A 24,603-nucleotide genomic window follows, 5' to 3' on the forward strand; every position below is an offset into this window, starting at 1 on the left:
ATGATGGACAAAAGTCTCCGTGGCTTGCCTTAGTCAACATGCTTATTTTCATAAATCACTGCATTACTGTACTGTAGCATTATTCTGCAGGGCAACCCAGCTGAGGTCAACAAGTGCTTCTTCCCACCATACTCATCTTGTCACTTTTCCCTTTTGTATCTCTGCTCTTTACTCCCTCTCTCTCTCTCTCTCTCTCTCTCTGTCACACACACACACACGCACACACACGCACACACACACGCACTGGGATCAGGTTGAGTGGAGCTGTATAGCGAGAGAGGGCTGTGTGGTTAAGTAGGTGGTTAAAGCTTCCATTAGCATCAGAATGGCCGCATATTCCTGCCATGAGTCAACATTGGTTCATGTCAGAATCGAGGGGTTGACGTCAGGCTGCAAACTAAAGCCAGTGAGTGGGCTCGGTTCATGGTTTGATTCATGGGGTCAAGGTGATGATTTTATAGATGGTGTAAAGAGTAAATAAAAGAGTTACAGTTACTGTGTTTTTGTGACAGTGACATGAAATCCAATTTCCCTTTTAAGCCAGTATGGATCTGATTGTGTTAATTTGACTCCTTGAAAACAAATATTATTCATATTTTCCTTGAATTTTCAAAGAAGATAACTCAGGGTGACAGAATGTTTTTTCACACATCACATACTGTACTGTGTATCTCTACATCTGCTTGTCCCAGTGCCTGATTAAGGTCACATTGAAGTTAAAGCTATTATTAAGAATATATATTTATCTGGCTTGTTATATTCGTTCAGTTGCGTGGCTGTATCTGTATTGTCTTGTAAAATGTTCCTCTGCATTGCGTTTAAGTACTGGCCATTATAATAGATCCTATTTCTGAATTTGCTTATGTAGACTTTTGGCTTGTTTTCTTAAGACTTGACTTGGACAAAAGACTTAAAACAGCTCTAATAGGCTACATTTCCCTGTATTGGAGCGTGATATATGTGGCATCTGTGGAAAAAATCTTGGGACCAGAATTTCAAATAAACGTCTATAGATTTTACCACTTCTTGTACACTCAACCTGAGTTCATAGTGATGGACCTGCTGCAGGGTCGGTGTGGTTGAAGAGTCTCAAATGATAACGTGGAATCAACAATATACCAAGACGATGAATAAGGTCAGCTCACTCTATAACGAAGGTAAACTTTCAATCAGATAAATGGTCTCTATGTGTGCTGTTGACAGTGTTGTGTGAAGACCAACAGGACAGGGATGTTGCTACAGGTGTAAATCATCCAGTTAATGATGGCTGGATTCCATTTAGCTGCTTCAGTTTCAGGGTCCTGGTGTTGGTACACTTGAATAAAACAAAACTGCAGCTAATGTTACTCATAGCACATGTGCTTTTCCTGCTATGACGAGTGAAAGTCTGCTGTGAAAAGGCCAATGTACAGCAATGATAGGTAATACTAAAGTTTTGTATTGGGATGGTGGCAGAAATCGTACAGATATCTCAAAACCTGCCCAAATAAAACAGCATCTGCATGACCTGATATCACTAGACATACTGTCAATAAGAAAATATGTTTTTCTTTCCAGAATTTGCGTGAACTGACCTCATAAGTTCGCCTATTTTCAGCTTGTCTACCCCAATCAAGAAGTTTGACATTGGTGGTGAGGAGAGTGAGCAGAGAGCATGTGTTTGCATGAAGCTCTGCTGCCCACTCCAGCAGAGCCCCAGCTGTGGAGCACATTGGGGAGCAGGCCTCTTGGTCTGGCCTCCATATGCTGGGGTCTGGGGTCCAGGCTGTCAGCGTAGCTCCAGCACATGGAGGGCAGTTGGGGGGCACGTGGGGTGGAGGGGGTTTCCTTGGGTGGTGGGGGGGCAGCCGCTCCACTAGCATTGTACCAGGAGGACAAGAGCTGAGCAGGACCCAGCAGGAGAGTGGGGGGCCTTTTCTAAAGAGCGATCAACTGGAGCTCCTTTTCTCACACCCCACTCACTTTACCCTGCTCCATATCTCCTCCTCGCCCTCCCACTTTCCTCTGTCCTCCCCTCCTTTCCTTTCCTTGGCAGATTAATACACTCGCTGAAATGTGATTTTCTTGTGTCTCCCATATGAAACTTCACTCTTCCCCCTCGCCTCCCCATCCCACCCACTCATCCCACTAACCTATTCTCCACTGGGATTAAATCGAGCTACACCGCTTTGTTTTTCAATCATCTTGTCCACATCAAAGTCACTCATGAGACGATGGTTAAAAAGGAGGAAGGGGCCAAGGACGAGACAAATCTCTTTGGCTTTTCACTCACACAATGCTTCTCATTTGAATTCCCCCATATATTGCTGATCACCATGCTGAATGGTGCCCCTGATGAAGTGTTGTTTTTGTGGTTCCTCACATGAATTCCAAAGACCCCAGGGATACATTTTCCTCTTTTTGTCTTTGACTTCAAAGTTATCTTGAACGAGACACGTCAGAATGACGAAACTGAAGGGTCACCAGGTCCAACATTGCATGTTGTTTACCAAGCTTCTCACCAAGCCGAGCAGCATTAAAACTATGGAGTCACAGCGGGAACACAAAACATTTTTCATAGATGAATCCATGTAATGGGCAAAACATTCTTCCTACTTTTATTTGGGTAAAAGGAAGCCCCCTTTGTTTTGATGATCTTTTAATTCATGGGTTACACCCCACAGTGTATCAGCACATAAAGGACCATCCAGCCTACCTCTTCAGTTCTTTTTTTTTTTATGTCTGGGGTCATGTTATGGCATTAAATCGGCATAAACCTCCTACATTTTCTACATAACATATATCTGCTCTATGTATAATATGTCTGCTGTGCTGCATTCACTGGCATGACGTCACAAAATAAACCAAAATGCATTATGATGAGCATTATTTTTCATCTTGAATGTTTTAGTTTGCAGTTTATGACTTTAATCTTGTTTTCTTTTTCTTTTTCTTTGTTGAGATCGTCGCACTGTGGCTAGGAAAAACTACACTTCAACACATATGAAACACGTGGTAGTGTCGAAACATTTCCACATTCAATATTAACAGGTTCTACAAAAACTGAGAAAAAGATGAATAAATCCATTCTGCAGCCCTGAAGAGTGTCAGCCTGCTGCCCTCTGCTGCCAGAGTTCAGAAACAGCACTGAGGCAGGAAACAATGTCCACGTTTAACCGTTTAACTGTTTTAACGCAAAAACTGATTGAATTTTTGAAAGTTGAAAGTTTTATTGCATGTTAATTTTTGAATGTGATTTTGCAGAGAGCATTTTTTTTTACATCAAGATGTATTAGAGATGCAATATGACATTTCATATGTGATCATCTCTCATAATACATTAGTACATACAGTGGCTGGTCTACTACAGTTTGCTGACTTTACTGCCACCAATCAGACAACTATAACAGACAGAAGTGCACTATTAGTTTAAGCTGCAGCTGGTCATTGTATGGCTCAAAGATTGACTTTTATGGCTTTTGTATAGTTTTTTAATTGTTATTTTTATCATTTATTTTATTCTGCTTTTCTCTTTTTTACTTTGTCTCTATTTATCTGTACTTACACATCTGTCTTTGTGCTCCTGCATCACAGAAATCACCCCTGTGGGAACCAATAAAGCCGTATCTTGTTTTTATTTGATCTTATTAGCAAACTTAAAATAACATTTTTATGAGTCATATTCAGGGTGTTTAATGACCTTTATTTCCTGTATCACTCATTAAATGTAGAACCATTGTGACTGGAGCTGTGGGACATTAAGATTGTGGACCTTGCTGACCATCCTTCTCAGCATTTCATCCATGTTACCGAGATCCACCTCGGCTGGATTACAGCTGTGTTTGCCATTCACCTCCACAAGATGGCACAGGAGAGAAACACACGGACCGTTCCTGACACTGCAGGTCAATGCCTAGACCTCAAGTTGTGGTATGTGCGCACATCCAAGCTTAATTGGGTATTCACAAGACTGTAGTGGATTTTTTTCTCTTTTTGCTGCAAATAAATGTAAAAATGTTGTAAGAAAAACGCAAGCATGGGCAGTCCAGTCTTTCAAACAACATGTGTGGTATTATAGCGTTTGGGGATAACGAGTGTTATCTTACATTATGTGATCTTATTGTATGATTGATATGTATTGATCTTTTCTATCTGCCTGCTTTTGATTTAATGGATGTAAGCCTGATATACAGACTGTACTGTACGACCTTAAAGTGATCAATTAAAAGTTTGGAAATATGAACATTTCAGTGTGCAGACAGCTTTTCCTTTTCCTTTAAATAATAGAGTATTTATCTACTTTGCAAACTCAACCAAGTAGGAGAAATGACAAAAAAAACAAAAGCAAAATATTCTCCTGTGGGCACATGCATGGTGATTATTCAGGCAGGGTTGGTATTTGGCAGTGTCCTTATCATATAAATGTGATCTGACCTCAGTCATGGAGCTCAATGCCAACTGGGAGAGGCTCAGTTGCGTTAGATAGAAATCATTTGTCAGTGAGATGTCACACACCTCACTGGTATCTGAGATCAATGCTTGTATTTTCCCAGCTGTTATGTGGAAAGAGGCGAGCGTGCACTGTAGCAAAACTTTGAATAACTGCTACTAACAAAGGGCACACATGTGTCAACAGGCTGATCTGTGGTGAGGAAACAAGACGAACAGGAGGATCGTCCATTTAAGTCTGTCCAGCAACCATTCGATGAGATGGTGAATTGTCCTTTTAGATGGAAACATCAGCAAAAGTGCTTAAAATGTGAAGAGCAAACTGAAACTGGGTGATAAAACACTGTCTGTGTCATTGTGAGGCTATTAAATGATGCACTGAGGTTTGTTTACCTGAACTGTCATTGTGCAATCTGTCACTGAGGAATCCCTGTTGACATGATTTTGGCAGAGATTGTATTTTGGTAAATGACAGGAAGGTGCACCAGTGTTATTCTAACCTTAAACCTGAGAGCGAGACATTTAGTCTCCACCATGAAGACACGTATCAGTCCATGAATGATAACAGCTATTAAAAGAGACGCATCGGGGGAAATCTGAACAAACCATCAATGATTACATGTATGTGTTCGGGGTCAATCATAAGATTACATGTGAGGATGCGTATCAAACAGCAAAGAACAAAGACCTGACAAAGCAACAATCACACACACTGACATTTATCATCTTCTGTGGGTTTGGAGTTTCTGTGAGCGTGATCGTGTCTGTCTATGCAAACAATGGAGAAGTGGGGGTTGGAGTTGGGAGGGATTTACTGGAGATGTGGGCTGCAGGGCCAGACTGGTACAGAGCTGGTTGACAGGCCGTCATGTAGAACCCTACAAAGGGATGCATTGTGGGAGGAGGCACGGTTCAGTGGCATCGCGGACTGAACAGGGAACCTGTATGTCATCACCTCAGAGAGAGCCACACCGAGCATGGGAACTCAGCCAACAAGCAGTGTCAGAGGTGTGAAAGAAGTGATCATGTTCATCGCCTGTGAAACATCCACAAATACAGCCATTTTCTGGTGGGGGGGACATGTGAAATGTGGCAACACTTGTGGCTCGAAACTTTACACTCAGCGCTTCTTGTTTTTGTCTGCTGAGTGCCCATCACGTCAGATCAAGTATGTTGTTTGGTCTCTCACTAACAGAGGGAAGCCAGGTTTGCTGTAATCCCTGGATTAAGAAGGTCTGGGAGTGGTGCCTAAAATGACTACTGTAAGCCGAGGAGTCGGCTGTGGTCCGCCACATGCGCTTGTGTTTAGACAGAGGCCACAACACATACTGTCATTTCCTTTTATCACCGATCGCAGCTTTGCAGGTGCCCTGGTGTGTCAGCTTTCATACCTGCTCTCCCCACTGCAGTCCAGCCACACATGTTTGTGTTCTGTGCAGATGTAATCAGTCCCCGCTGGTATGCTTTTTAAGCCACTGGAAGAACCTGACACAAACCAAACTAAAACTTTGAGACGATGAGAGGGGAATAAGCCTTTTTTACAGATGACATTTTTACACGTCACAGCAGGAAAAGCACAGGTGTACATTTTACAGTCAGTGATGGATGAATTTAATGTAGTTCCCTCAGTTTCGTGGTCCTGGTATTGAGACTGATGACTTCCTGGGACTAGTACAGAATATAAGACAAACGAACTCTCTCAAGAGATGGTATTACTTTGTTGTATTGCAACAAAATTGATTTGCAGCAGTGTGTAAACGGCCATGAGTGATAAACAAGTTAATTGCTTAGCTGTGAGCTACCAGGACGGTGAGCCATCCAGTGATCTGCATCATGAGAGGCCAGAGGAGAAAGAATTTTAAAGCCCGAAGTGCAGAAAATGTCTGCAGCTGGACATCACTCATCTCACTTAAAAACATCCTCAACAGGATGGGACCATTTGCCTCACAAACACACACACACACACACACACACACACACACACAGGCCCTTCAACCTTTCCACCCATGCGAGCCTCCAGGAAGAAGAGAGGTAAAGGTGTTGAGCCAACTGATCTGTGAAGACGAGCTAGTGTTCTGGACAAGAGCAGCTGTGTAGTCACCATCTGTGCATAAAAGGTATCTGTGGTATGACTGCATGGAAGCTCCTGATTGTAGCAGGTTGAAAGTCATTGTTTGTTCTTTCGAGGCCTCGTCCTGACTGCTGGTGGCATGCCAGAAACCTGTTCAGGCAAAAGCATTCTGAAGAGGAGTCATGTAAAAACACTCCATCACAAGCAAAATCACTTAAAGCACTTTGTAACCAAGTTTTGAAAAGTGCTGTATAAACAAAGTTTTTTCTTATTATAAAATGTACTGACTTTATTGACTTATTAGCACTCCAAAACGGTCCCTCTCAGACTGTAAGTAGTGCTGCCTTCATTTCTATGCGTCATCACAGTGTAGGTTCAGGTGTTGCTGCTGAGCACCCAGCATTTTTAAACTGATCATACTGTCTGTTTTGTAAGCGAGCAGTTAGACAAATGTAATGAAGAGAGAAGTGAAATATTTCCTCCTGAAAGTTACCGGAGCAGAAAATGTCACAAAATTGGAATATTCCAGTAAAGTGTTTAAGTAAATGTACTCAGTTACTTTCCATGTCTGCCAGGAAACAGCAGAGAATGCTTTTTTTTTTTCAAACAAACCGTCCAACATGAATTATCTTGTTGTGAAAAATAAATGTGTCACTCTGTTGTGTCACTCTTTATAACCTTTAGAGACTTTTCCAGTTGTAACAATCTGCATTTAATTGTGTGATGATAATTCTCCTCCAGCATGATACAGTTAACAATCCCATAGTTATATATAAACCTCTCAACCTCCCTGTCAGTGTAACAGTAACAAAACAATCACTATCAGATTAACAGGAAAATGTGATGTTGTCACCGGCATGCAAATGTTATTGTGCAAGTCATTATCTGTTAACTGCAAGTTTACTGTGCAGTCAGGGTGAGGGGTAGAAGCAGCAAAAATTAAGTGATAAAATGTGAAATGGAAATTGATGTGATAAGTCTTTTGATTGATACGATGAAAACAGAGCCATTTTTCCTGCATTCATCATTCATTGTTCACAACATAAAACTGATATTTATCATTTGAGGAAAGTGACCTCAGTATTGACAATATTTTTAAATTCACAAACATTTCATCGCTTTCTTTTGCTGTTGTTGTTTTTTCTTGAGGCCACTTTCCTAAAGTGATAAATGGTAATTTTGTGTTGTGAATGATGGATGAGATGGAAATAATAAAACATGGCTCTGTTTTAGTCAGATCACCGATGTTATGATCAAATCTGCTTTAAATGAATCAAATCACTCCATTATTTATTTTTTTTCAGTTCACATATAAGTTCATCACCTGCATTATTAACAATGAAAATCTGTGACCACAGATCTTATGTTTTTGGCCGGTTTCTACCAGTACAAACGCACACACAGATAGAGGCGAGGATGAACTGATTAGTGAGTTTCATGGTCAAAGGTCAAAGGTCAATGTCACTGCAACCTCATAAAATACATTTTTGGCTGTAACTGAAGAACACAAACACTAATTTGGACAAAATTTCACACGTTGTCTGACTGGATGAAATTATTAGGCCGTGAAACTTCACATCCAAAAGGTCAAAGGTCAGCTTCACTGTGACACCACAGTGTTCTGCTAAAAGACTTTTCTGGACATTAATCCTCAAAGCCAGGAAGCTCAAAAAAAAAGGTCCTGAACAACTAGAAGACCATCCTGTGATTGAATGACTTTTATTACGTGCACGAGACAAGCTGTACAGTGTCAAATAATTGAGTTTACAGTGCAGGGTTTCTCACACTGACTTTAATCAGCTGATAATATTTCACATAAACATTAGGTTTAGATTTGTTTCCACCCTGTCTGACAGCCTTCCCTATAGTTGCTTGTTCTCAGACTTCACAGTAACTGTATCAGTCTTAAAGTCTGTCCAGTGCACCCTTGTCTCCTGATGAATTGAAAAAAATTATTAAGTGGTATATGAGCGTGATTGGAATTGGACAGGGTTTATGAGTGAAATGTTTTTATGGCTGCACCTTGCATCATTTTATATGTATTTCTTTGTCATGTCAACATGATAGGTGTCATGGTTTTGGAAACCATGGGATCACAGAGTTTACAATGCAAGTCATTGCATTATTATTACAATTATTGTAATAATAGTTGCCTATTTTCATGTATTGTTTAAGAAAGGTATTCAGTGTAACTCCAATTAATACCCTGACAGTGATAACAATGATCTGCCCAAAATGCTCGGTAGTCCTTGCCGAAGCTGCCTTTCCACTGGCGGCTGACTTTTTGAGATCTGTGTTTCTCTATCAGTTCAGGGGAGACAGGCTGTCTGGTGAGAGCAGGTGATCATTATCTACCATCCTCAGAAGACAGACGGGCCTGCTGTTCATGCCTCACTGTATGAGGGTGGTATGCTGAGCTCTGATACCTGCAAGCCTTAATACTTTTCTGCTCTCTGCATGTCAAGCTCTGGAAATACCCAACTATCATGTGCCTCTGAGTTCATACAATGTATAAAAAAAAACACCTGGGTGTCGTATGGTGTGTGTGTGCGTGTGCGTGTCTGTGCCAGGTTATTTTACATTTCACTATCAGGGATAAACAACTCACAAAAACAGCTTAAAGAATGTGTTCATTCATGCACACGTAACCTAAAATATACGACAGGGTTTGTTTGTTTCATTATTGTTTGCTGAATTATGTTTTCCTGTTTGAAAGCCTGTGGGACAGATACTTCAGTATATTCTACCTTAAACAACACGTTTAAACTCTTTGAAAATGAATGTAGCAGCTGACTGAATAGCATACGTCTCTGAGCTTGTAATGAAGAGTATTTGTTCACTGATGATCAAATCTTTTGTTTGTTGTTATATATAAGTTTCGTGTTAACACTAACATAATCATTATATTTTTGAGTGGTTATCTTTCTATCTATCTTGGTAGATAATCAATTTTCTAAGAGTGAAATGAAATTTAAATTAATGTGTAAAAAAAACAATAAACATCTGTTGCCAGTGACTTATGCAAAATTATTACCTACACTGATCTTAAAACATGGTGTATCATCAGTGCTGGAATGTAACGAATGCATTTACTCAAGTGCTGTGCTTCTTGGTGTATTGCACTCCTTTCCACTGCTATATTAAACTCACTCCTACCTACTACTACATTTTAGAGGTAAATATTGCACTTTATATTCCATTACATTCACTGTACACCAAAGCTTTAATTACTTTGCGGATTCAGATTATGAATACGAAATATAATAAACAAAAAACGATGATATATTATTATAGATTAAGTGTATAGAGCCGTTAAAATCTGAAATATACAAAAAGTGTACTTCTTCCACCACTGTGTATGAAGACATGGTGCACCAGTCTTTGATCGTCTGCCTTCAAAGTGGGAATATTTTGACTATTGTTAAAACACAGGCTGTGACCCAGTGGTGCACTGGACATCTGGTTCACTGGCGCCAATCACGACCAACCATGACCCCTGACTGCACTGTGGTCTCATCGGCTACAGTAGCAAAATCAGCGTGAGAAACCCGGCGAGATGAAAGAAGGCGATAAACTGCCGCGCGTACCGGTGGGAGGAGTTTGTGCACCTGCGGAGACTCTCATTGCGCTGCCTTGCTTAGCGGCAGACTGCAGCTTTTTGACCCAGCGCGACGCACGAGCGGACATCTGAGCCATGGATGCAGAGGAGAGACCCTCCGCCGATCGGGCCGTGCAGCTCCTGGACATCAGCTCCAAATCGGCCCCTGCTGAACCCAAAGGTGCGCTAGAGTCCGGCCAGCCGGAGAAGCCGCCGTATTCATACGTGGCTCTCATCGTGATGGCCATCAAGGAGAGCCAAGGCAAGAGACAAACCCTGGGCGGAATATACGAGTACATCATCTCCAACTTCCCCTACTATGAGAAGAACAAAAAAGGATGGCAGAACAGTATCAGGCACAATTTGTCTCTCAATGAGTGTTTCGTCAAGGTGCCCAGGGAAAGCGGAGGGGACAGGAAGGGCAGCTACTGGATGCTCGACCCAGCATTTGAGGACATGTTCGAGAAGGGGAACTACCGGCGGCGCAGGAGGGTGAGGAGACCCTACAGACCTCCAAGTGTGCCTTACCTGACCGGGAGCCCCCTGGACTATCCCGAGCCGCTCTACCTGCAGCCTTACGTGAGCTCCTGGGGTCTGTGCCAGCCCGGCTCGTCCCAGCCGACCGGATACCCATCATCCCAGGTCATGGCCGGGAGCACCCGCAGCGCGTCCCCCAGCCGCCCGGTGAGCTCCTACTGCCCGCCCCCGCTCTTCCACCACCACCCTGCCTACGGCGCGTACCACCGCCACCCGCCCGTGCTGGTCCCCCACAACGGGTGTCCCTACGGCGGGGTGACCCAGCCTATGAGCCCAGACGGAGGCACCGTTTCCGTGGCAAGCAGCTACCAGCAGTTCACCTCCTATGCGAGGCAATCGGAGGCGCCGCTCGCTCATACCTTTGACCTGTAAGGTTTTCAGTTGTTCCGACCCCCCCTGACTCTTACATTCACGTGTTCACCGTTTTAACCCGGCTGTCATTCGTTTGTCAGGCAAAGTTAATTGTCTGGTAGTTTGATAAGTTGCAAATTCCTTCACTGTTAACTGTTAAATATGCTGTTGGTTAACTTTTTTTTTGACAGCCTACAGTTTCAAATGAAATACTGTTAGCACTCAATGCATTTTGCTTCAGAAATGGCACCGGTCAAGTGTGAACTGCAGGAAGACAGCTAATTTCAAGTCTGACCTTAGTTTATGCCTCTTTTGTTGGACAATTATTTTTATTATAATTATTTTGCAACCAAATGAGCTAGTTTCTTTTCTTTGTGTGTGTGTTTGTGTTTTGTTGTTATTATTTGTGTTTTAATAGTTTCGTTAGTTAGGAATAGACCTATGCATTTGTGACTATTTATTTCTTTTCTCTGGGTTTATCCCATTCTCCGAGCTGCTATGCAACAGGTGACACTGAAGCACTGATCAGATTTCTTATTCGATTGTGAATGTTTACTTGATGTAAAATACATCATATTTGTTCAAATAAAATGTTATTTTTGCATCAAATACTCGAAATCGAATACGATTTACTTACTTCTCTTCTATGTTTTATGTCTGGCAGTGTTGTAATAATAATATTGTATTTATTTATTTATTTATTTATTTGATCATTCATTGTCTCTACTGTTTTTGAGCGTAGCTGTAGAGGTAAGCTTCCATGATGATCCTCTATTTTTTTTAAATGTAATTAGCTGATACATAGAAGCGTAGCATAGCCCATAGCAATTTTTAGTTTTTTTGTGATGGCATTTCACATTATATTATTTCCTAATAAGTGATAGGATGTAGATAAATCGATCACTAATGTTTTAGGGGGTTATAAACCCTTGAAAGCATAACAAGTTGAAAGATTGTTGAATGTATTAACCGTAATGTACATTAGTATCGGGGATTAAAACCAGGCGAGGAAAGAGAAGACAGAAATTCTCCTCCGCCACATTCCAACACTTTCATATTACCCGATCTACTACACTACGCGTTGCTTAGAATCAAAGCAAAGTGTGATTCATTTAGATTTTGATAAACACGAACACCAAAAACACTCAAATTCTGGTGAAATACTTTAGTATTACGTAATATTTTTTTCATTGGTGTTTTCACCAAATGGCAGAGTGGAACAGAACGATTTAATAAAACTTATTGGAATGCAGCCAATCGGTTACGCACATTCCGTTTCCGCTCATGGGCGTGAACAAAAGGGGGTACACTTGCCGCGTGCGCTCTCGCGCCGTGTTTTGCGGGACAACCAGAAGCTAAATTTCTCATGCTTTGTTAGCTTCCTAACTGCAAATTCCGGTGGAAATGGAGGCGTTTAACCAGCTTCTGTTGGACTATCCTGAATTAATGTACAGTGGAGTCGGAGCTACGGCGTTTGTTGCTGGTGGAGCGCTGATATACAAAATTGCCACCAGGTAACTTCAGCGTTTTTCTCCGCGGCGAATGTTTTTAGCTAGATCTACGTTAACGTTAGTACAAGTTAGCAAACAGTGCTTAACATTTGCATATGTGGTTAAAAATGTGACATTCAAGAACTAGTGTTGGCAACAAAAATGCCCAAATATGTTTCCTCTTTCCTAAGAGTGGTTTGACGTTACTCACCCACGCTAGCACGACCGCTAACTTTGCTAGCCGCTGTGCTAACTAGTTACTAAGTCAATGCTTGTTTTGTGACACCAACGTTTCTGTAAGTGGTGATTTTCACAGTGTGAGTGCACTTATTTTCTAGAATTTGTTCTTTGGAAATTATTGTGTGCATAACTTTATGAAATACCGATTAAGCGTGATTGCTTTGTCTATGCGTTATCAAAATAACATCCTAAACTTGTGCATGTCAAAGACCTCCAACCAGATTGACATGATCTTATACCTTGTACTCCGCTTCAGTATTGAAGACAAATAGTGCCTGTCTTATATATCAGTTATACTTTCTTATCTTCAGGGGCCACCTGAAGGATTGATTTGTGGTCTTTGGATCCCACTGTGGGAAACACCTGTACGTCAGAAATGCATCTTCAGGTTTCATTGACAGTATCATGTTCCTAAGAGTAAGAACTCCTTTTATTTACAGAAAGAAGCCAACCCATGCAAATGTGAACTGCTGGTTCTGTAATCAGAACACAGTGGTGCCCTATGGGAACAGGAACTGCTGGGACTGTCCCAACTGTGACCAGTACAATGGTTTCCAGGAGGTAAGTCTCAAAAGAGCATGACCCCTGTGAATTATTTTTGTTTGAATGTCTGTAAACTGCAGTCACTTCTTCTTGTTCTTGTGATGTGAGCTGTGTGTTCTTATGTTGTTCTTGTTGTTGATCTGTCTTGTTTTCAGAATGGGGATTACAACAAACCCATCCCAGCTCAGTACATGGAGCATCTGAACCATGGAGTATCCGGTGGCCTTCCCTCATCTGAGCCACCCAAGACATTGCAGTGGGTCAACTGTCAGATGCTGCTATGCAGGAAGTGCAATAACAACCAGTCTGTAAAGATCAAGCAGCTGGCCTCATTTATCCCAAGGGATGATGTATGTACTGTGCTCTTTTCTTCTCACTACGACCCCAGCTTTATTGTTACCATGACTGACAACTGTAAATGCTAAATGCATTATCTTTTCTTTTCTAGGAGAACTACGATGAGGAAATTGAAGCCTACAAGCACCACTTGGAGCAGACCTATAAGTTATGCAGGCCGTGTCAGACGGCAGTGGAGTACTACATCAAATATCAAAACCGTCAACTTCGAACTGTGCTCCTGAACCACCAGCTTCGACGCAGCCGAGAGTCAGATAAGGGCTTTGTAAAGGTCAGTGCAATCCAAAGTCCAAAACTGCTAGCACCTGATGAGAAAAGTGTGTGCATAAATTAATGATTGAATTGATATGAAAGGCAGTAAAGCTTGATGGCTCTAGCATGCAGAATGTTAACGTGTCATCCCAAGACTAAAACGAATGATGATTGTACTGAGATGTAAGAATAGTTTATCTCACAAACACTCTTCTGGTGGAAAATTGTTGACTGTTTGAATGACCAATATTCAAAAGCAATGAAATTCTGTCATGTTCTGTCAGATAATTGCGCCGTCATTGTCGCTCAGTTAAATATGTGAATACAAAAATGTTTATACACTCATGTGCTTTTGAATAACAGGTATGCCCACTGTAGCATTTCATTAGAAAAGATATCCTCACATTTTTAACATAGTAGCTGCTAGTAAATTATGCATGTGGCATTTCCAGCAAAGAGACCTAATAAAGCATTTCTAACTCTATAACATTAAAGAAACAGATATTTACACTCTATTTGGATAGGACATTACTTGGTTTTGTTACAGAGTTTAGTCATGTGATTTCTCCCCCACACTAATGATAATCATGAATGCATACTGTTTTTGCCACATTTTAATACTTTAAGTCCTCACTTTATTTAGTGCAAAAAGATGAACGCTTTAGTTTAATTGTTTTCATTTAATTGGCTTTCACACCCCTGGTGTAGTCTTTGGTTACAGTGAAAACATGAATCTGCTTCATTCTTCATTGTGTATTGTTGTCTGTTATAATATGTCAACATTAGCCTTTGCACAGCTTATTGATTTCCATATGTTCTGAAAATGTCAAGATTCGCAATGAAAACATGTTCTCTCTCCTATAGAGCTCATATTCTGTGTCTTCTCCCATGGGGGTCATCCTGTTACGAGCCCTTGCCTTCCTGATATGCGCTTTCCTAGTTGCTACATCTTTCTACAAATTGCCCGACCAGCTCACCTCACCCAGTGACCCACAGACTTTAAGTGGTGGGGTCATTCCTCCAAAGCCTAAAATCTCCAATGAGTCCACCGCCAACACCGAAAGCAGCAGAGGGGTGCTTGCTTACCAGGGTCTGCTGGAGCTGCTCCCAGACAAGGCCATAGAAAATGCCAAGCTGGTGTGGCAGCATGGAAGGGACAACCAGCTGCTCATAGTTGCTGTTGGTCTGTTGACTTGTCTCACTGCTATCTTCTTAGCAGGACCAGTGAGGTAAGCAGTCACCACCTCTTTGTTTTCCTTTGGAAAGATGGTCCCACACAATTTTAATTTAGGCGAAACAGACTGCAAGCTCATGTGTTGCTGCTTTTTCAGGTTGAGGAGAATTGATGCCGTGGCCTCTGTCCTGTGGTTCCTTGTCTTGTGCCTCCACCTTGCTGAGAGCTACATGACTGATGCCTTGGGCTGGATGGACACAGCCAAGCTCAGTACTATCTCCCTCTGTTGCCTCGTCAGTTTTGCTGCCGCTGTGGCAACTCACAAACCCCTGGGTCCAAGAAGAGCAAGATATCGAAGGTCAGAATCTGAGCAGTAATGTTAAAATTGTGTTTGTAACATTTTTGGGACTTTTGGGAGTCCTCTTTCTCTGAAAGGTTTGTGTTCATTAGAACCAGAGTGAAACAAACTAATCCATTAGTGTTATCAATTTCCCCTTGTTTTCTTTATTGTTCCTTAACAGAACCGTGCTGTTTTTAATTCACTGTCCATTTTTACTCATCGCTCACCTCTTTTACTGCTGTGTGTGAATGACTGTGAGGTTATATGACATGCGAATGGCAAACTTAAACCATAGGACTGAGTGTGTGGGCCATGATACAAACAGAAGACTATTGCTACTTGCTTAATCACATCAAAACCTCACTTTCAAGCACACATGCACATGTTCTACAGTTGCCTGACATTTTTAAAATTTTGGAGGTTAAAAATCCTTTTGCAGTTAAGGGTAGTGTTGCACAAAAATGAGATGGTATGGTAACATAATTGTCATTGACTCAATGATAGGTATTCAATTTTTGGACTGCTTAAATGAAAGAAACTGTCATGGGAATCTTTTAGGTATCATGTGATCAAAAAGGAGTTGGAGTTTGACATTCAAGTGCCCAACTAATACTAAACTCTGTATTCTACACTGTATTAATCTGTTTAACAGCATTTTGAATGTGCTCATGTATTTATTAACACTATGGTGTACCTTGGGTTGAAAATTGTTTACTAACTAACAACTGCATGAAATACTAATCTGCGAGGAAACTGCAGGTGATGCTCAAGACGTGGTTTTTGAATAGCCGCATCCCTCCTTCCTGTGCTCCTTTACATTATCCACAATTTCTGAACAAAGAGTGACCCTGGATATTTGCAAAAAAGTGTTCATCAGTTCACTGTGGCCACTATTTATTTATAGCTGATGTCTGTAAGGAATCTCCTTGGGATATAACATCAGTGCTGAAGCAGCTGATCAGTTCCCGAGGCAGAGCTGGAAGTTTTCCTTGTGTGTAGTTTGTTTGTAGTGAAGTGGCTGCCTTTGTAGTTTCATACAGACAGCCCACTGCATACAAATTGTGTGAATTTTTAAACAATATGAATGTTAAAACATGATAGTGTGAGGGCTACTCCGTATGCTTATAGCCATTTGAAAATCTAAACACTTAACTGCCTTTGAGAAGCAGTCTTTAGCTCATCAGTTTTTTTCCTTAACAGGTTTTATTGGTAGCCAAAGGTTTAGCTATTAGTAGCTCTTCTCTCGTCCCCATTGTCGTGATCTTGTGCCTCTATGACTTCCATTTGGATTATGCTTCCTGAACTTCACTGCAAGCCAGTAATATTTCGTTATATACTGCACTTATATGTTTGTTATTCTCTGCTGTGCTGAAATCTGATGCTTAAAAATGGTGCCTCTAGCACCCATGGTATTAAAATGGAAACTGTATCGGGATACTTTGTCTGGATATCAATTATCCAATCTTGCCTTTTACACCTGGTATTTATTATGCATTCTTGTTATCGTCATTACAATCAGATCTCAGTCCTCCAGAGCTAAGCCTGTGCATGAGTAAGTTGAAATCATGGCAAATCAGCCCCAGACTCCCTTAAAAAATCGTGGCGTTTTGTGAGTTGTTAGGGGAAACTTTATTAACTTTGTGAAAACGTTGTCTACTCTTGAATGATTTGCCCTGTTTTACATTCGGCAAATTAATACATTAAGGTTTCCCTTTATAGAAAAAAGATGTGTTAGTCTGGTGTGTTAGAGTACTGGCATGTAGGCTACTCTTTGACTAGATAAATGACATGCTTTGTTAACAGCAGATCATCTACACAGATAAGTGCAGTACACACTGTCACACAAGGAGTTATTTATTACTGTACATCATTCATTTCCCACCTAAATTGCTTTAATTTTTCACCCAGTTCTGTTGAATAACATATCATTTGGCACTTCCATTGCACAGAATAGGCCAATAATCAGTAATTAGAGGCATGTTTATTTTGGCCTTCTTGGTTGCTCAACCTCTAAATTTGAACAACAGCCTGTATTTTATGTTGGCTAAAAACGAGTATCTGCAATGTAGCCTGTCGAGGCCAGCATGTTATATGGCTTGAGTTTTCACTTACCTAAGATCCGAACAAACTCAGTGCAAGCCAGACCAACTCCAGATGTGGTCGGGCAGATCTAATCACATTCCAATCATGATGTATTTATGTCTGTGTTTGTGTTTTTCTTATCTAGATAACATGTACGAACACATCACATTTTCATACTGGATGTAAATGGGGTGTAAGTGAAAACATCACATGCTTGGCTTGTGTTGACTACCAAATAGTAGTCTCTAATAGCCTTCTATCAGCGCTTGAACATGCCTATATTATGAAGTGCTCAACTGTGCAAGTGAGTATGGTCACTGGCGGGTCGTGTAAGTGTAATGTGAAACTGTAAGAGGTGCTCTGCTGAGTGTAAGAATCAACGTTATCAGACTCAGTTTAATGTTGCCCTCGTGCAAGATAAGCCACTACAAAATCAGCCATATTAGAAATAGTGGACTTGCACAGTTTTCACTTGCAGCTATTTCCAGAGTTGTTTTTCTAACATTTTAATAATTTAAATGAAGTCTCAAGTGAGATGTTGGACTGTCGTCTTTTTTCTGTATTGTATTTGAAAAAAAAAGTGTGTGCTTTAAAATTAAAGCAAATTAATTACATTTCTGCTTTACCATTTGCAGCTAAAGAACTTTTAGATTTATTTAGCAGTTTCTATTGCTTCCCTTAACCTCCTCCAGTAATGCTTAACTTTCCTTTACCAACAGTCTGACATGTTGATAAATGAAAAATACTGGATGAACTAGCTGCATGTGCTAACATTTCCCCTCTTGCTAAATTTCTTTCTGTCATCCTGTTTATTTTTCTTTGTTGGGATGTGTTGAATGAATGGAGATATTTATACGACAGAAATGTAAACAGGTATTAAAAACTAATGGCTGTAGAGTGTTTGTGTTTGGTGGGTAGAGTACTGTAACTGTGGGGTTTCAATTGCATGTTGTGCTGTAGATGGAGTTACGTTCTCAAACCAGCACCTTTGGTGCAGTTTTCTCAAAGCTTTAAACTGTAAATTTTTGCAACAAAAGTGATGGCAAATCTAAGACTTTAAAGATGCTGTTTGTAGTTATGAGTAAAATGCTGACTGTAAAATTTTTACTACTCATACTGAGCAATTCCAAGGTAAGGCCAAGACTGTCTCTGAAAAAATCGAATAAGAAACATCATTCAGTAATTACCTGGAATTACTTCCTTTTTTCCCTTTCATAAACTGCATCATGTGACAAACTCCATCGTAAAACTCTTGACAAAGATAATATTTTACCAAAAATCTATGTGTGCGATCATATTTCAATAATACATTTCTTACTTTTGTTTCTGTATGTAAGGTGCATCTTAAAATGTATTATCTTTGCCAAAGTATTACATGTTGTGCTTGAGTTTATTTGCTATAAACCTCCAGTGTGCATGTTTGTTATGCAATGATATACGCATAATATCTCACCTGAGTATATGCCTATTTCTGTGATTTTTAGAAAATTCCTGTATCTACCTGATACGCTGTATGACTATTGACTATTGTGTCAAGCATGTAGCTCCAGAAGCACTACAGTCAAACTTGTACGTTAATCATAAGTTAAAGCTGCCATACGAAACTACACCATTATACCATTGCCACAACTTATTTGTGGTGTTTTAAGTGATAGCTGTAGTACATTTTTATTAATGGAGTTGTGAATGTAGATGTATTTATGCACTGTGTTAATATAGATGTTCAGTATGTAGCTAACAAATGTGATTGTGTCCTTGATGTTATAGGGATGTGGGTGTTGCAAAAGACTCAAAACTTAAAAAATGAGAGAGCACAGTGCCAATTTTTGGTAGTTTTTTACACAATTTAAGCAATAATTTGCTATTCCAAACTAGTATAAATAAGCTAATGAAGTATATCACTCAATTTTACCAGTTACTATGTGGTTATATATATATTGTGTAGCAGCCTCAGAAATGGAGCTCCGTCCATGTTGAAATGTTTCTTGCAACATACCCAATAAAACATACTGTGTTTTGGGTGCTGAAATTGGGTGTCTTGCTTTTAATGTGGGGCTCCAGTTTGAAGTCTTTGTAGCAATGCTTGCTGTACATGGAATGTAATAAACACCTCGTGAAAGGATATGGCTTGTCTGTTTGTTTTCAGCACAAACACCCCAATCTCTTCTACTTGTATGTTTTTGAAATGGAAGCTTCATTGCACAGCACTGGAAAGGAAAATCTCAGCACAGTGTTCGCTAGGAGCGTTGTGATTCTTTTTTTATTTATTTATTTTTCTTCTCTAGAAAGACAAAGCCGGACTACCACTGAGTAGACACTGCTTTGACACATAACATGTATGACTGTGCGCTGTGGAAATGTGAGTGAGTTGAGCTTTTGTTTTGTTGGCACTTTCAGCTGCAGGGTGTTGCCCAGACAGCTGCAGCAGCATTTCAGTGACAGCTGCTGTCATTAGCTGTTCCCATTAAATGGATATCAGAGCTCTTTGGTACCAAAGTTGGTTCGCAGATTTGATTTCAGACACCTCTTGTGCTTGTTAAGTAATTCAGAGTTTGGAGTTTAATGTCGACAATGTTGTACATTGACTTTTTCTTAAATTGAAAATTCAGTGTCTGCAGCACTATTTGTGATGTTCTTTGTGCGGTCATCTTCTGTGACAGTGCAATTTCCTGCACATGTTCTTTTTCTGTCATATAAGAATCTTGTTACGTCTTGTTATGATTTTGATTTCAGGTAGTAGACCGTGCCGTTGCTCTTGTGTTGCAGATACCTTGCAGGCAGCTCTGCAGCCTTCCCCTTCAGCAGCCAGCCTCCAGACCTGGCAGAGTCCTTCATCCCCACCCCGCCCCCCAACCTCTCCAAGCTCATCAACCGCCAACAGAGTCCTCGCGAGCGCAAGGCTTCCCCCTCCTCCCTGCCTGGGCGCCTCAACAGAGCCCTCTGCCTCGGCACCATCCCCTCCCTCACCAGGACAGGTAACATTAAAATGATTTCTTTCGCACTGATTTGACAGACAAAACAAACAAACAAAAAAAATCTGATACTGCTAGATCTTTCTGTGTCATGTGGCATAATCTGAAGATGACTTGTTCAGGTGTAATGTCATGTCATATTTGAGGTCTAATAACTCAGAACGCTCAGTGAAGATAGCTGGCATAGATACTGGAAATATTCAGCCCACTTCTGCCTGCAGTTCTTGTTGCATGGCTTCCCGTAGCTGCTCTGGCATGTTTGAGCTTGAGTTGCTTGGTGCTGTGTAGTTCATGGCATACAAACAAGATTTGTAATTGATAAGATTCAGTAGCTTTACTTTAGTTTTCTGCTGCTTGACAGTTGACCTACTCTACATTTCAACTATTGATTTTTTTTATTTTATTTTTTTTTTTGCTGCTCGGGGCCAGAAAGGCATCAAAAGAGACAGACAGGACCACTACCACTTGTGTCACTAAGTTGCCATGACCTAAGGTTTGAGGAAAGCTTTGGTTCATGGTTGTTCTGAATGGTGTGATTGTATATTGTATTTATCTTATTTTCAGATTCTGGTTACCTGTTTAGCGGAAGCAGACCAGCTTCACAATACAAAGACTCCCCGCCTTCAGGTACTGAAACTCCTGTGGATTTGTGATCTCTGTATTTGAAACAACTCCTAACCCTTTCAGAGCACTTGGTTGACATTATTTTGCTGCCTTCTTTCATACAGATTACTTTTCACTGAAGTCTGGGAGCCGCCCGTCATCTCCTGGCCCCTCCCCAACTCCTTCAGTAGCTGGTTCAGTTACATCCAGCTCAGGTTCTGCCAGACAGCGCCGCCCCCTCATCAGCCCTGCTCGCCTCAACATCAGCGGCCAGAAACTCCGGCTTTTCTCAACAGAGCCAGAACCCACGCTCATGTCGCCACCCGCGTCTCCATCACATTTCCTTGTAGAGCCAACCTCTTCCATTTACAGCGGCTGCTTCTCACGTGACATATCACCCTTCCAAAGCCAAAATGGTAGGTGCCGCTGTGACTAAACTGGTAATAGTGAAATTTTCATTGTATGTTGGTTGCAGTAGCATGCTGTCTACCTCAGTGTCATTCATGATACTACCACCAGATGGCAAAGTAAAACATTCTCAAATCCTGCATGTAAAGGCTTTAGAAAAGGTCTCACTTTCATTAATAATTTCATGGTTAGATGGTTTTATTTATGGGATTATGATTTACCTGGTTTCACTGCTTTGCAGATTTGAGTTCTTTGTTAAGGGACGGCACTGTGATTGAAGAGGAAGAGAGGCGGGGCAGCTCCTCAGGGTCCTCTGCATGCCTGGTTGGCACTACTACACATGGCCTGGAGAGCACTCCTCCTCCAAAAGGTGAGCAGTCTGATTTAAACATGGCAGAGAGATGGATGCCGTGTACACCATATGTCAGAAGTCACGTTTAATTTTGGTTTCATGACATAACATCTTAATTCGGGGACTTCTTTATTACAAGCGTAATCATGGTCTATGTACATGGTCTGTACAGGGTTTTTTTAAGGATATGTTCCCACTTTTTTAAGTCTGTCTTAATTGTTCAAATGTTCAGCATTTGAGTAAGGAGGGAGCAAAGATGAAATAACATTTCAAAATGAATTTCAGTAATTTCACAATGTATTCTGTCATTTGTATGAGTTATACAGTTATTCATGTAAGTGTGTCTTTCATAACTTTTTAAAATTTCTTTAATAATGAACACTTATGCAGGATGTGTATTAGTTGTAGGTTGCACGTGTTACCTATTTGCTGTAAATGAACTGCGCTCTATGACGTCAGACTCTGATCTTCCCTGATGCTTCCCTGTTTTGTAGGCTGAGTTTTAGGCAGTCTCGACTTTCTCAAAATACACTGGTGTCAGATAACACTGTCATGGTCTTATCAACATGCTGTTAAATTTCAGCGAGCTGTGGCCTCTATCAGCTCTGAAGGAAAATGAATTGTCTGAGAGTAATGTAACTGTTAAACATGTACAAAATGGAAACCCTTTGTGCCACACTGATCATGCATTATGCTCCTCTGTGACATCTGCAGGTTTTGTGAAGCGTCTTATCTGGCCGGGGCTTTTGTTGGCGAGCCTGACTGCCAACCTGTTGTTCACCTGCCTCTATATGTACCACAACTGGGGGTGAACTGTCGACGGGTCTGCTGCTGTTCTCTTGTGACCTGCACAGAGCGAGTTTCTGTCATGTCTGTGGACCTGGGAGTCATTCAGCAATGCCGGCAAACATCCCCTTTCTGCTATGTTAACTTCCTGCTTAGTGAAAACACGGATGTCAGCTGACCGATTTTCAGCAGCGTACCTAGCATTCGATTGGAGTTACGAGAAAACCGTATAGTGAAATCAAATGTTACGTGATTGATGACTGCTTAAAAATATTTTGGCTTTTGTGGTCTGGCCTTTTTTGGTTGGTCATTGCTCCTCTTACATGAACACAGGCGTGTGTGTGTAATTCATTTAAAAGGCTCAAACCTTGCACTGATACTTGATGGCTTTTTAAAGACCATTCTGTGAAATGTGCAATATCCATGTACTGTTCAGTCGATGCTGCTTGGACACAGAGGGTCATTTTACATATAACCACGTCTAGTCATTTCTTCTCCATTTCTGGGACTGTATTCACAAAGGATCTTACTTTTCCACAAGGAGTCCTCCTAAATGTTACTAAAAGTTCTTAGAAAAAGTCTTCAGTTTCCCCAGAAAGCTACTGAGAGACACTTTGACTGAAGAACTGAGAGAACTTACAAAGTCCACAGCGATTACAGGTGACGGCTCTGTGTCAGTGGTTTCGTGTTCATTAATACTCAAGAGAAAAAGAAGACAGACAGATGGATGCCCTTTCAAAATATTCTATGTATTTACATGAAACCATGTAAACACATTCACTTGTTAAGTGTTGTAATATTTTTTCAGTTGAGCGAGCAACTTCATACTACATGCATAAAATATGCTTTTGAAAGTCATTTATCGTTGTTGAGAATTACTTTTAGATCAAAACTCAGGGTTAGGACTGACATGCCCTTATTTATTAGGAGCTTCTAGGACGGTTAGGAGTTACTTTGAGCCTTAAGATGGTTTGTGAATACAGCCCCTGATTCTCTATATTAGCCAAAAAATTGCAAAATACGAAGCAGCATGATATGTCTGTGCTGTGCAGTTACAGTTTTGCATTTTTGAAAGTTGTACAGTTTTTCTCTTTGTAGTGTAATGTTTTCACAGCACTGGTGTTTGCCATTGTCTTTCTGTGTATATTCAGCTGGGAGAGGGTGGTGTGTTAAACTCTATTACTTAGACAGTTTTATAGGCAAGATTTTTATATTATGGTTATTTGTAACTCATACCAAAGTGACACATGTCACGATCATTCACTACAGAAGAAGTTCTCTTTCACCAAACCATTTCATTTTCTCTTATATCTTAGAGATATCCTGTTCACAGCTAGTTTTTAACGTGCAAAACTCTAAAGGTTAGGTGCAATGTAAAAAAAAAAAAAAAGTTGTCCAATCTATAGAAATAAATCCTGTTCAAATTTGAATGATATTTGCATAAGAACGGCAGAGATTCAGATGCAGTTTAGCAAACTGAGCTGTGAACTGTTTATACAAGACGTTTCGTATAACTTGCAGTCAAGCATTTACAGTACAAAATGAACTGAAATGATTTTGCACTTGTTTTCTTCCTGTGTTTGTGTTGTATTTTGAATATGCGATTTGGAATTGTTCTATTTGAGATGAAGAGCACAGATGTTTGATTATTATGTGTGTGTGTATGTTGAACATATGAGTAAGAAAAAGATGAATTCATGTGTAAAATGTGTGCAAACTGTTTACAGTTGGCTTGGTTTGCTTGTCATGTAAAAGTCATATATTGCTGGGCTTTTGGATGTTTATTTTGTCATTGTTGAATGGCAGCACGTTTGATTTTTGAGACAGGCAGTTTTGTCATCTGAGCAGTTATTGGGTTATGTGGTTTTTCTCAGTCACTTAATTCTAATTTTGATTTATGGTTAAGTGTAGTTTGTTTAAAGTTGTTAATTTGAGCCAAAGTTATAATTAATGAAACTAATGTAAAAATATTTCTGAGAAAACTAAAACTTAGCTACTGAAAGTTGTCTGAATGACTTA

At 40.5% G+C, this 24,603-nt stretch overlaps 2 protein-coding genes across 3 annotated transcripts; both read left to right on the forward strand.

The window, feature by feature from the left end:
- The first annotated feature begins 10,134 nt into the window (after positions 1 to 10,134).
- foxl2l (forkhead box L2-like) lies at positions 10,135 to 11,597 on the forward strand. Its single transcript, XM_041946092.1, has one exon. It carries the CDS (start codon positions 10,194 to 10,196, stop codon positions 11,004 to 11,006), a length of 813 nt encoding a protein of 270 aa, XP_041802026.1. The 5' UTR covers positions 10,135 to 10,193; the 3' UTR covers positions 11,007 to 11,597.
- Positions 11,598 to 12,287: 690 nt separating this feature from the next.
- Positions 12,288 to 24,079, forward strand: tmem201 (transmembrane protein 201). Of its 2 annotated transcripts, XM_041945967.1 has the most exons (11): positions 12,288 to 12,499; positions 13,156 to 13,276; positions 13,414 to 13,608; positions 13,707 to 13,886; positions 14,732 to 15,096; positions 15,199 to 15,399; positions 20,230 to 20,438; positions 21,000 to 21,062; positions 21,164 to 21,454; positions 21,688 to 21,816; positions 22,513 to 24,079. In XM_041945967.1, exons 1-11 carry the CDS (start codon positions 12,390 to 12,392, stop codon positions 22,608 to 22,610), a joined length of 1,962 nt encoding a protein of 653 aa, XP_041801901.1. In that variant the 5' UTR covers positions 12,288 to 12,389; the 3' UTR covers positions 22,611 to 24,079. The 2 variants fall into 2 exon arrangements, with proteins under 2 accessions (XP_041801901.1, XP_041801902.1); XM_041945968.1 differs by lacking the exons at positions 20,230 to 20,438; positions 21,000 to 21,062; positions 21,164 to 21,454; positions 21,688 to 21,816; positions 22,513 to 24,079 and having other exon boundaries at positions 15,199 to 20,177.
- Positions 24,080 to 24,603: the final 524 nt, after the last annotated feature.

Source organism: Chelmon rostratus, chromosome 10 (genome assembly GCF_017976325.1).
Source record: "Chelmon rostratus isolate fCheRos1 chromosome 10, fCheRos1.pri, whole genome shotgun sequence".
In the NCBI taxonomy this organism is placed as follows: domain Eukaryota; kingdom Metazoa; phylum Chordata; class Actinopteri; order Chaetodontiformes; family Chaetodontidae; genus Chelmon; species Chelmon rostratus.